Source organism: Hemitrygon akajei, chromosome 12 (assembly GCF_048418815.1).
Source record: "Hemitrygon akajei chromosome 12, sHemAka1.3, whole genome shotgun sequence".
NCBI classification, from domain to species: domain Eukaryota; kingdom Metazoa; phylum Chordata; class Chondrichthyes; order Myliobatiformes; family Dasyatidae; genus Hemitrygon; species Hemitrygon akajei.
This window is the reverse complement of record NC_133135.1, coordinates 14,926,761-14,940,513: the sequence shown is the minus strand read 5'-3', so window position 1 is coordinate 14,940,513 and position 13,753 is coordinate 14,926,761. Positions and strand designations below refer to the sequence as shown.

The 13,753-nt window shown below is 43.9% G+C and overlaps 1 protein-coding gene across 1 annotated transcript in view; it reads right to left on the bottom strand.

The window, feature by feature from the left end:
- LOC140736731 (calcium-activated chloride channel regulator 1-like) overlaps positions 1-13,753 on the bottom strand; it is an 84,991-nt gene that overhangs the window by 23,808 nt on the left and 47,430 nt on the right. Inside the window, exons 7-10 of the mRNA XM_073062611.1 lie at positions 4,226-4,450; positions 3,967-4,144; positions 1,472-1,578; positions 1,165-1,386 (exon numbers count right to left, since the gene is read on the bottom strand). Coding sequence (XP_072918712.1) covers positions 1,165-1,386; positions 1,472-1,578; positions 3,967-4,144; positions 4,226-4,450 — 732 coding nt within the window. The remainder of the gene's footprint in view (positions 1-1,164; positions 1,387-1,471; positions 1,579-3,966; positions 4,145-4,225; positions 4,451-13,753) is intronic.

Below are 13,753 nucleotides of genomic sequence, written 5' to 3'. Positions count from 1 at the left end.
GTCCAGCTTCCTCTTCCTGAAATCAATAATCAGCTCTTTGCTACCTGACATTGAGTGAGAGGCTGTTGTCACACCACTCAGCCAAATTTTAATTTCCTTCCTATATGCTGATCCGTCACCAACTTTGATCAGGCAAACAATAGTGGTGTCATCAGCAAACTTCACTGTGGCATTGGAGCTGTAATTTGTCGTCGTCGTGGCTATCCCTCGACTTGAAGAAGTGGCCCACACAGCGAAGATGCCTGTGCATGTATTTGTTTAACGTGTACCTAATGTTGCACTCCAAGAAGCACACGATACTTCACAAATCAACCAACTGATTCCAATGGCATGGAAACCACGACGATTGGAGCTGATGGATTTGTTGCAGCCTTCATCCGCCTTCACAGCCGTTGAGCTCCAAGTAACTTCGTCTGCCTGTTTCACCGTTAAGGTCTTGGTTGGATTGTTCTTTGTCAGGGACCCTCACCTTTGACCTTACTGCCATGGGTGACCCTACCAGGAGCATAGCTCCAGACAGCATCGCTCTCGGGATCTCAGGACCACACAGGCTTCACCACCAGGACAAGGTGACAATCCACAGAGAAGCTGTAATTACCTTCAGCTCATAAGTGTAAAGTGAGTAAAGTGAATGTAATATGATAAAATAAATGTATTGGCGCGTGGCCAAGTGGATAAGGCATTGGTCTAGTGATCGGAAGGTCACTAGTTCAAGCCTTAGCTAAGGCAGCGTGTTGTGTCCTTGAGCAAAGCACTTAACCACACATTGCTCTGCGACAACACCAGTGCCAAGCTGTATTGCCCTTCCCTTGGACAACATCAGTGGCGTGGAGAGGGGAGATTTGCAACATGGGCAACTGCCAGTCTCCCATACAACCCTGCCCAGGCCTGCACCCTGGAAAGTTTCCAAGGCTCAAATTCATGGTCTCCCGAGACTAACGGAAGCCTAAATGTTCAATATTCCAGTTTGATCTGTAAAATAGAAATTGGATGGTAGATAAACAGACAACACTCAATCAGTAAGATCTAAATCAACAAGTCCAAATAATGGACTTGCAATGTTAACAGAAAGTAAAACTAGAAAACACAGAGGAAAGCAGACAGGTCCATCAGCATCTGTAGAGAGAGAAATAGAGATAATGTTTCAAGTACGTAGGAAAATACCTGTGCAGTGCCTTCAATTTCGAGCCGTGCAGTGTGTACGTTCTCTTCTATGATAAAGTCATTGTTTCTGTATACTTTTCCACTGGGGTCACGTACAAATACTTGAGGTGTGGACGCCTCCCAAGTGAACACAAAGTGTGTGTTGTTTCCAACAGTTTTATCGACAACAATTGAATCATTAAACCAACTGTTTTCATCAACACTCCTTCCTGTACTTTCAAGCTAGAAATGAGGAAATAAACATATTATTACAAAACATGTGGTAATGTAAGAATAATTGGAAATTAATTCTCTAAAGTAATTGAACCTCAATTGACTGTTGATTAATGTCACCATCTCCTGATACTAATCCACTGAATGCATCAATTAGTCCATTTCTGTCCTCGTTATCACCGGCTGTAAACTGTAGACCTCCTATTTAATGGAAAAGGAAAAATAATAAATAATTCAGATATTAGCCATGGTTTCCTCTTTTATCCCTAAGTGGTTTTACCCTCACTCTATTTGTCCTCATTTTCATCTCATACTTATGGAACACATACTTCGGTTTTCCTTAATTCTACTTGGCAAAGCCTTCTCACATCCCCTTTGAGTTCCCCTTGGTCCATCCTTAAGCTCTTTCCTAGCTACCTTGTAACTGTAGAGCTCTGCCTGACTCTTGCTTCCTAAACCTTAAGTAAGCTTCTTTTTTCTTGATTAGACATTCCACATCTTTTGTTAACCATGGTTTCCTCAAATTACTACCCTTTCCCTGCCTCAATGGGTCAAACATATCCATGCCACCATGCAAGTGCTCTTACCACTACCCGTAATGAATGTGTACACTCCTCCACATGTCAGCGTGGGTTTCCTCCCACAGTCCAAAGATGCACCAGTTGGTAAGCAAATTATTCATTGTAAGTTATCCTGCGGTTAGGCTAGGATTAAATCCGAGGATTGGTGCATGGCACGGCTTGAAGGGCCTTTTCTGCACTGTATCCCAATAAATAAATAAGCAGTCTTCAGATTTCTGTTGTGCATTTCCTTGAGTACATCAGTTCCCATTTTATGCCCCCAAGTTCCTGCCCAATAGAATCAAAATTTCTCGTACCCCAAATTAGTATATTCCTATTCTGTTTGCTCCTATCCTGTTCAAGGTTATGGTAAGGACAGGGAGTTGTGGTCACTGTCTCTGAAATGCTCATCCACCAAGAGATCTGTCACCTAACCAAGTTCATTACCAAGTACAACATCTAGTATTGCCTCTCCTTTAGTCAGCCTACCTACATATTGTGTCAGCAATCTGTTCTTGATCCACCAAACAAATTCTGCCCCAAACCTTTTTACACTTTTTTTACACCTGGGAGATGCCAATCAATCTTAGGGATATTGAAATCACTCATGAAAACAGCCTTGTTAATTTTGCACCTTTCCAAAATCTGCCTCCCAATCTGCTGCTATTGAGGGTCTATAGAATACTCCCAAAAGAATGATTACTCCATTCTTGTTTCTGATTTGCACCCACACTGACTCAATAGACTATCCTGCCACAAGACATTACTTTCTGCCACTGTGATACTAACACTGATTAGCCATGTCAGCTCTTTTACCTCCCTCCCCGTCCATCTGAAAGATTTAAATTCCGGAAAATCCATTAGCCATTCCAGCCTTTATGACAGCCACGTTTTGTTTAATAGCCACAATGTCATTGTTCCATGTACTGACCCATGCTCTAAGTTCATCATCCTTGTTCTCATACTTCTTGCATTAAAATAGACTCATCCAACATTGTGCTATATCCACTGCCTAGCCTTTCTCACAATCTTCCTGCACACTGCATTTACATTTACATCAACTGCTCCATTCCTGACCTATCCCTTTGGTTCCCATCTCACTGTCAAACTAGAGTAAACCCTCCACAACAGCTCTAGCACACTGACCCACAAGAATATTGGTCATCTTCAGGCTTAAAAAGTTGGTAATATACTACAAAGTTTTATTTCAACTCTGGTGATGACAATGTCCATCCTTCTCTTCAATACACTTATGTGGATATAACAAGACTTTTAGGGGAGTGTGCTACAATGGATGAAGATTAGTTATTGTGTGGAAGACAAAGAATCAGAATAAATGGGTCTTTTCAGCTGAAGGGATATAACTAGACGGTGTGCCAAAGATCAGTTGGTGGACTTCATTTATTTTGACTACGTTCATCACTTGAAGGAGGGCCAGTGAGATCTCCATGGTCTTTTGTAGGAATCACATAAAGTTAACAGGCAGGTGCAGCACATAGCTAGAAAGGCAGTCCTTTACAGTGCCAGCTGTAAGATCAGAGTTCAATTCCCGCCGCTGTCTGTAAAGGGTTTGTACGGTTACCCTGTGACTACGTGTATTCCCTCCAGATGTTCCAGTTTCCTACCTTGCAAAGATATCTGGGTTAGAGTTAGTAAGTTGTTGGTTTGCTATGTTGGCAACTCTTGTGAGCTTCCTCGAGTACATAAAACACAGAACAGTACAACACAGTACAGTCCCTTTGGCTCACAATGACATGCCAACATTTTCACCATTCATACTGAAAAAAATGCATTTCACTGCATGTTTCGATGTTTTGATGTAAATATGACCAATAAAACCAATCTTTCAAATGATTTATTGGCCTTTATTACAAAAGGGACAAAGGTTAGAAATAGGATTTATTACTATAATTGTGTCATCCCTCCTCATAACTCAGGCAACATCCTGATGAATCCCTGCATCCTCTCCAAATATGTTCTCATGCTGGCTGTCCAGTTGCTAATAGTCCAGTTATTTGGTGCTGGTTACCTGTCTTTGCTGAGAGCTGCTCTAGGTTCTTGTCTGCACTTGGCCCTAATGCAATTGTGTGGATTGTGGCTCTACTTTGTTCCACCTCTGTGAAACAACTGTTAATACTGCTGTCCTCTCCGTCTGTAAGGAGAATAATTTCATCCCCACTTGTATCTCCATCATCACCACGAAGTACCTGCAAGACAACGAGTTGCCAACAAGTTGAGTAAAATGTAATCCCTGAAAGGAGTGTGTTAATGAAGTTTTCCAGACCTACCTGAAAGCCAGATCGAACCCCCGCACAGATATTCGTTCCCCCTTCAGTTGTTGTTGGTAGCAGTAGTACAAGATCCCTCCTCGCACTAGGACTATCAATCTTTTTTAAATGTGCTTTAATGCTTGCACCAGAGTTAAAAGTGACAATTCCAACTTGCGATCCTTCTTCAATGATCTGCAGCAAGAATATCTCAGCAGCTTGTCGAAGCCTGCCAATGCGATTCCCCTGTTCACCAACATAAAACACAAAGTATGATGTAAGATTAATCTCAGACCCGTTTAATGGACCAGACAGTGCTGGATACAACTAAATCTTAATGCCATTAGATGTAAACCATGAAGCTGCAACCATTCTGTTGGAATCAAGCTGTTGTTGCAATTCAGCCCCACATTACTGGATGAGCAAGTGACCAGCACATTTACCTATTTGGTAATGTGGGGCTCAACATCCCCAGAGTGTGAAATGTTCATTCGGTGCTGTTTTCCACTGCTGTCTACAACTAAAACTGGGCCAAAAATTGTCTGATATGATTCAATTTAAGGTTGCATATTGTCATTCTTTAGTAAATGTGTATAAAAAATGTGATTGTTTCTTTGGATCTGATACATTAAAAAAGCATAATGATTATAGATGTAAAAGCAATCCTATAAAACAGAATGCTGACTATGTCTGTGTATCGACCATAAGACCATAAAACATTATTCCAGAATAAGCAGCAGAATTAGGCTATTTGGCCCATCGAGTCTGCTCCACCATTCAATCACATTGACCCTTTTCTCCTCACTCAGATGCACTCCCTGGCCTTCTCCCTGTAATCTTTGATGCCATCTCCAATCAAGAAACTATCAAGCTCTCTCTTAAATACACCCAGTGACCTGGCTTTATTGGAGTATAAAAGTATAAATTTACCAAAACTATGAAGTCAGTTTTGAAACTTGCTATTTGCTATGCATGTATCTTAAGAATGTAGAAGACAATGGTGTGTTAATGAGAGGTAGCTACAGAAAGAGCTTGCTATTTGCTATGCATGTATCCTAAAAATGTAGAAGACAATGATGTGTTAATGAGAAGTAGCTAAAAGATATAGATTAGAACATAATTAAGTCACATAATCCTAGGACTATTATTTGCTATGCATGTACCCAATTTGGTAGGAGACTGAAATCCTAAAAATGTAGAAGACAGTGGTATGTTAATGAGAGGTAGCTAAGAGATGTAGATTAGAACATGATTAAGTCAATTGATAGAAACAATAGGGACATGATGTACGTGAGATACGTGTAATACGCAACTATAGATCGATTACATATGCTAATGCAACTGGACCAGGAGATTGCTGGGGGGGGGGGGGGGGGCAATCAGCGACTAGCTCAATGACTGTCTCAGCTTTGATTTGCAAATTAAAGTTTAACCCTTCTTGAAGAATCTTCTGCGTCACTTGGTCATTTGTGAGGCACGAAAAACCACGACAAAATTGGCGACCGCGGCAGGACCGGATAGAGACCCGCGGAAAGGAAATGGCAGATTGGGGACGCTTACCAGTCCTCTAGGGACCTCCACAAGGCTAACAGAATTAAGGGTGCACCCAAACAAAAGGTAAGCGCTTTTTGCCACAATTTGGACTAAGAATTATGTTGGCTTTGGGGAGGTCTTGGAGTCTCAGAAGTGTGGAACCACTGCCAAAGGGTCTCTCCGGTCCAAAGAATCTGGCAGAATTGGGGGTTAACAGAGGAGGCTCAGAGGATTGATCAAGAACACTGCAGTGAGGGTAAGTACAAATAAGTTAATAAGACGTTAAGAAAAAGTCCACGTGGTGTTGGTAAATCCCTGTGGGTACCGCTTCGTATGAAACGAAGGGCTGAACGGGCAGGGAAAGGAAAATAGACTAGGCGTAGAATTAGAGTAAGTTTAGTTAAGAAAAAGTCCATGTGGTGTTAGACTAGAGTAAATAATATTATCCAGTAAACAAACTGTGAATCTCTGAAATACCTTAAAAAGAGAATAACATGACAGGTAAGGAACAGCAGTAGAGATTCTGAACAAAAAATTCCCGTTAATTCAAAATGAGATCACAAAAACTTCAGAAAAATGGGAAAAAAGAACCAAAAACCTGGTTACAAAGTGGCCAAGAGAAGGAACGTTTGATGTAAGTTTGTGCGAAGAAATGGAGGGACTAATTAAAAATTACAAACCAAAAGATAAATCTAAGAAAAGAGGGCAAAAAAGAGAACGAGAAATGGAAGTGCTAAAACTCTTCAGAACGGAGGGGGAAAGGCTGAGGAGGACAGGTAGAATATTGATTACAAGCGAGGAAGACACTAAGGTGCTGGAGAAACAGCCTGTCAGAGAGAGAGAAGGGTACGGTGAGAAGCTGGCTTCGGCTCCGTACCCGGATGTGAAAGAAACAGAAAAGCCCCCTCCCTACAATGAGGAAGGAACCCCTAAGCAGTACCCCCTGCTGACGGGAACAGTAAACATGCAGGGAGAAGTCCAAGTTTGGGATAATGAGGAAGAGAAAAAACAATACGAGAAGGAAAAAGCGGCGATATGGAAGGAGATACAGGCAGAAAGGATAAAGATAGAACAGGTACAGAGAGAAATGAAAGAAGGGATTGAACGGATGAAATACTTAAGAGAGGAAAAGGAGTATGAGGAGTATCGGTTATACTATAGAAATAAGCAGACTAGAAAAGAAAGTGGCTCATCAGGACAGGAAGAAAGAGAAGGTGACTCATTGGAGGAGCAAGAGTTAAGTGGAAAGAGAGAGGATACGAGAATTTGTGGGGAAGAGGAAGGAGGCAGAAACCTAGAAGAGAAGAAGGAGGCAGTAGGGGAGCAACTTGCGGAAGTAGAGAGAGAGCTAGATAAGTTACTGAGAGGGGATTGCCAGGAGAGATGCGAAAAATACTCTAGGGGCCAACCAAGTATTGAATCAAGACAGAAAGGAAGGACTCCACAGGGAGACCAAGGGAAGAAGAGGACCCCGGAGACATTTGTGTGGGAGGCAGTAAAGACATACCCTGAGACAGTTGGGGAGTCAGGTGAGGAGAAGAGCCAGGGCAGGTGGGAAGAAGGAGGGAGAATGATGCCGTTGTTAGTTAAAGGATCAGGACAAGTGCAGTATATCCCTTGGGGATCCTAGGACCTAGAAGGGCTGAAAAACACTCTGCCCAATTTACATGAAGGAGCAGGGAAATGGATTAGAGCCTTTGAAGAAGAAACAGCGGGACGATTATTGGCTATGGGAGATTTGAAGGCACTGTTGATAAGGTTGATGGGAACCTCCAAATTTAACAAACTAATGGAAATGGCTGGCATAGTAAACTCGAATGACCCAAGAACTGATGGAGATGGGTTTGACAGAGTGAGGCAGAGGGTATGGCAGGCCCTCAGAAAGCTTTATCCACCCAAAGTGGACCCCAAAGCCTTAAAAGGGGATCCACTGGGAGACACTGAAAACCCAGCAGCCTACGTAGAAAACCAGTTGAAAAGGTGGAGACTGGAGACTGAGCAAGAGGTGGAGAATAGCTTATTTATGACCTCACTGTTCTGACATAGCATTTTGGATGCAATGCCGCCACAAGTAAAATCCAAACTGGAGGAAGTGGTTGGGCTGACGTCAAAGACCCCACAAGAATTTAGAGACCACGTAGTCCATGCGGTTGAGAAATACCGGAAAGACAAACAAAGGTTGGCTGAGCAGCAGGAAGAGATGCAAAGAAAGTTAATACAAATGCAGCTCGAAGAGCTCAAAAAGAAGGAAAAAGAGAAAAACAAAAAGATGCTGCCAGAAATCACCGGTCCGAGTACAGCCATCGAACTGGACAAAGCACTGCTATATGGAGGGACCGATCATACTGTAAGACAAGGGCTGGAAAACCCCATGCCAATAATTGTCTTTGAGGGAGCATCCCCACAAATGCCCTATCAGGAACAGACTAAATTCAAACAGCCCAGACAGGACTGGAAGTCCCAAGGAGGGGGACAGAGGAGCTATGGGCAAAGGGGACCAGTGAGAAAACAGTGGGAAAGAGAGGGAGAGAGATTGTGCTGGGAATGTAATCAGCCAGGTCACATGAGAAGAGATTGTCCGTTTATACTATGGCCTGTCACACACCAGCAGGAACCGATAAGAAGGGAACTAAAGTTTAGCCAAAGACCAGCCCCCACAGGCCCAAGCGGACCTGTGAACCCCTATGCGAGGAATTAGGGGTGCCCCGAGAACTTGAGTGGGAAGGGACATTACCCAATGATAACAAGGGAGGCAGATGAAGAACCCATTGTTCAGGTTATGTTAGAAGGGCAACTGACACCAATGATGATAGATACTGGAGCCACGTACACTTGTGTACAGCCACAGTATGCCCTTCAGCTTCCCATGTCAGGAAAGTTTATTAAGATGGTAGGGTTCTCGGGGAAAACACAGTTGACACAGTGCACGACTCCAGTGCGGTTGAGAATGGGAAATAAAGAAATTGTTTTGCCGGTGCTAGTATTTAAAGGAACTCCGATTAATTTGTTAGGCAGAGATGCCTTATTGAAACTGGAATTAAAATTAGAATGCTCCAGAAATGGGCTGAGTGTGGAAAGAGCAGGGGCTCAATTGATAGTGCGAGAAGACAAGAAGGCTAATGTCTTTTGGATAGGAGACATCGCAGATCAGATTCAGGAAACCTGGGAGAAATGGAAAAAGGGCGTGCAGGCTATATTACCCAGGGCTGTAATGCCCAAATCTGAGCTACGTTGTACAGTGATTTTTGACGAGACTCAGAACAGGGAGTTAGAGGAGAAATGGCACCTGGAGGTATGTACCCAACAGCACCTGGAAGGGGAGGCTGTGATAATTGGAAAGCAAGGGGCAGCTTTACAAGTTAAGTGGAACACCTTTTTAGAAAAATGGTACAGGATACCGGAGGCTGCGCCCCACATAACGTTGTTGGTAAATAAGGGATATCAGTCTAAAGACTTAGGACCTTTAGTTAAGAGTGCTGAAACCGTAACAGTGTGGAGGAAAATCATGCCAGAGGTGTGGATATCAGAAGACAACAATTGTATTAAAATAATGGTAAGTGTAGATATGGTAGGGACAGTGAGAGAGGTCGAAATAACTCCCCAACCACACATGCCCTTGCTGGGAAAGGAAAGAGGCCAGCAGAAAGATAAAAGGTTAGATGAGTTGCCGTCTATTCTGTGGTCACGGCATGACACGGACGTAGGGAAAATAAAAACAGCTAGTCCGGTGGAAATAAGGCTGAAAAAAGGAGCAATTCCACCCAGGAGACCACAATACCCACTAAGACCAGAAGCAGAAGAGGGAATAGCGTCGACAGTGCAGGGGTTGCTTGAAATAGGAGTGCTTGAAAGAACAAACAGTCCATGCAATACCCCGTTGTTGCCGGTCTTAAAAGCAGATAAATCTAAGTGGAGATTGGTGCATGATTTGCGAGCGGTAAATGATGTGGTAGAGGACTGGCCAGCGGTAGTCCCCAACCCACACACGCTTTTGACTAATGTTCCACCAGAAGCAAGTTACTTTTCAGTGATTGATTTGTGTTCGGCTTTCTTCAGCATTCCTCTAGCAGCCGATCAGTGTCAGTATTTGTTTGCATTTACTTACAGAGGTGCTCAGTATACCTATACCAGAATGCCGCAAGGATTTAAACATTCACCACACATTTTTAATCAGGTATTGAAGGCAGACCTAGAGGGCATGCCATTGGAAAGTACATTGTTACAGTATGTGGATGACCTGTTGATTTGCTCCCACAGCGAGGAACAGTGTGAGCAGGACACTATAACTCTGTTAGAGAAGCTAGCGCGCGGAGGACATAAAGTATCCAAAAAGAAACTGCAATTTTGCACGCAGCAAGTGGAATACTTAGGCAGGGTAATATCCAAGGGAGTGAAGGTGATAGCACCAGATCAGATTGAGGCAATAACTAAGGTCCCCAAACCCCAGACTGTAGGGCAGATGATGACGTTTTTGGGAATGGCAAGGTACAGCTCAGATTGGATAGGAGAATATGCTGAGATTGTGGCACCTTTGAGAAAGATAATGAAAGAAGCAGGACACACAAATTTGAAGAACGGCTCACAGTGGAATGGAGAGGCGGAGATAGCTTTCAATACTATTAAGCAGGAATTGCAGTCAGCACCAGCATTAGCTTTGCCTGACTATGAGAAGGTTTTTCATTTGTATGTATCCAACCGACAGGAGGGTTATGTCACAGTGGTTCTAACACAAGAGACAGGCACAGGAAAAGCAAAGCAGCCGATAGCATACTACAGTACGAGACTAGATGAGGTGGCTCAGGGGTACCCACCCTGTTATCAGGGATTGGCGGCGCTGTACTATGCATATGAAAAGGCATAATCTGTAACCCTGGGCTATCCTGTGACTCTGTACACACACCACAAAGTAGCAGAATTGCTAGAAAGGGGGAAATTTGTGCTGACGCCAGCCAGGATAGCAGCGTACCAGATGCTATTGACATTTCCTGACATAACTATACAGAGATGCACTACCAGTAATATAGCCGATTTTGTCCCTTTAGACTATGAAGGAGAACCCCATGATTGTGTAGGGAAGACGATGGCATTTGCCAAATTGAGAGCAGATTTACGGTCAGAGCCACTAGAGGATATAGATAAAAAGGTTCTGTTCGTAGATGGCTCTTGTTACAGGGATTATGATGGAAATCACGCAGGATTCTCAGTGGTGCAGCAGGATCAGTCGAGCTATAAGATTATTAGGATGGAGTCCTGTCCCCAACCGTGTTCCGCCCAACTAGCAGAAATCAAAGCCCTGACAGCTGCGTGTGAAATGATAGAAGGTGAGAAAGTAGATATCTATACTGATTCGGCATATGCTCATGGAGTATGCCATTTGTTTGGGGCAGTGTGGAAGCAGAGAGGTTTTTAAAAAAGTAGCGGAGATCCCATACAACATTGTCAGCAAATTCTAGACTTAATAAAAGCCATAATGAAACCTAAAGCATTGGCTATAGTAAAATGCCAGGCCCACAAAAAGGGAAATGATGTAATAACAAAGGGAAATCAAGCTGCGGACGAGGCAGCCAGAAAAGCGTCTGGGTGTACGTCAGCTGTCATTGCCCCCCAGGTAAGCCTAACTCCAGAACCTAACGTAGAGGACCTAATTGAAATACAAGGTAAGGCAACTTTGGCAGAACAGACAATGTGGAGAAAAAGGGGGGCCAAGCAGAACCCGGAAGGCTTGTGGAGCACGGAAGACGGTTTGTTGGTAGCGCCCACCCCTCTACTGACGTTTCTGATTTCAGAAGTGCATGGGATGGACCATTGTGCAAGGGGGGAAGTGATAAGGAAAATAAAGAAGGATGGTTTTTGGTCACCTTATTTACAGGCTTCAGTGGACTTTGTCTTGTCACAGTGCGAGGTATGCACACAGAATAATGTTCGGAAGGGAATTACAACCCCAATAGGTCACATTCCTGTACCTGAAGGACCATTTAAACATCTAGTGATTGATTACGTAGACATGATAAAGACAGTGAGAAGGAAAAGATACATGCTGGTAGTAATTGATCGATTTAGCAGATGGGTGGAGATGGTACCTTCAAGAGATCAAGGGGCAAAGACAGTGGTAAAATTTCTGACAAATGAAGTGATCCCAAGGTTTGGAATACCTACAGAAGTTAGCTCAGACAATGGTTCAGCTTTTATCCAGAAAGTGGTCAAACTGGTACTACAGGCGCTGAGGATAAAGCAAAGATTTGGATGTGTATACCACCCTCAGTCGCAGGGCATGGTAGAGAGAATTAATGGAACCCTGAAAGCCAAACTAAACAAAATTTGTGCAGACACTAAACTTAATTGGGTCGATGCTTTACCGTTAGCATTGATGAGTTACCGCATGCAAACTAATCGAATGACATGCCTGACACCGCATGAGATGCTCACTGGGAGGCCCATGCCAGTGCCCCAGTGGAGAGGGCCGTATAAGGGACCTAGCTTGGAACAATTGGAAATAGAATTGAAACAATACATGCAGCAGCTAACTATGATACATAGGTCTATTTATGCCCAGGAAAAACAGAAAGAGCCGGAGACCGTACAAGGGGAAGGACCGATTAAACCAGGAGACCAGGTTTACCTGCGAGTTTTTCGGAGAAAGTGGAACGAGCCAAGAAGGGAGGGACCCTTTACGGTGACTAAGGCATCACCCACTGCAGTTCAGGTAGAAGGACGCTCCACCTGGTACCACCTGAACCATTGCACGAGGGCAGTCCTGCAAGGGCAATCAGGTGAAGTGTCCGAGGTAAGTGATGCGGAAGAGCAGTTAACAGGAGACAGACAGGGGGAACAAGAAGCTGACACTGCACCGCAGGAGTTTGATCAATTAGTAAGGGAAATTTTTGATTCTGAGGATGGGTCTCAAGACCCTCAGGATGTGGTGGTGGATATTAGGGCTTGTTCAGATAATGGGGATGAGCTGGGAACGACCAGTCATGCCCCTGGGGACAAAGCACCCACATACTCCAGTGCAGACTTGGGAACCATTAGTGGGGCAGATATGGAATGGGACTGGTAACCTGCAGAAAAGAAGTTAAGAGGAGTACAACACTTACCTCCTCGCCATGGTTAAAGACACATACTAATCAGTGGTATCAATGGGCAACTTACACGGCAGGAATGATGAAGAGTGTAAGATTCAAAATTAAGATGTGCGTTTCTGAAAGAGGTCTGGGTTAAGGTCAAAGGACAAAGGTGATTTAATTATGTCCGGGGACAAATGTGATTTAATTATGTCTGGGTTAAAGTCTGTAAACAAATGTGATTTAATTATGAATGCAGAAGCCCTGACAAGATTAACTGTTTGTGGAATCATTGAAGTCCTGAGATATGGACTATTGTTTTATAGAAACGTGTAAAAAAACAACTCCAAATATGGAATGGGAAAACACTATGTACCTCCCGAGTCAGGGAGGAGGGGTGGTAAGGAAGAAGGATAAAACCTGCTGCCCTGTAAGGTTCAGGGTTCCCTTCTCTGAGGGGGCCCAGCTCTGCAGAACTGTTAATAAACTTTGTTTCCTTGAATTTGTCTTGAAGCCATTATTCGGGAGCGTGACTCGTTTCTGACAACTTGGGGTGCTCGTCCAGGATCCACACTCCAGCCGTGAGGGGGGCAAGGAAGGACATCGGAGAAGGTGCACCCTGCCGAGTTCGGCAGTCCCTGATTCCTTGCTCGTCGCCCCGCGAGGCTTGAGCGAGTGATATCCGGCGGACTTAAGGAAACAAAGAGGGGTTGTCGAGGCAGTTGAGACAGTGAGCGATCGAGTAATTTCTGTGCACAGGACCCAGGTAAGAAATTAAATTCCTGTAGAGACGTAGTACACAAGAATCGTGGAGCTGCAGGGTTCCTGCAGGTGATTCCTCCTGTAGAGACGTAGTACACAAGAATCGTGGAACTGCGGGGTGCCTGCAGATGATTTCTCCTGTAGAGACGTAGTACATGAGAATTGTGGAACTGCGGGGTGCCTGCAGGTGAAT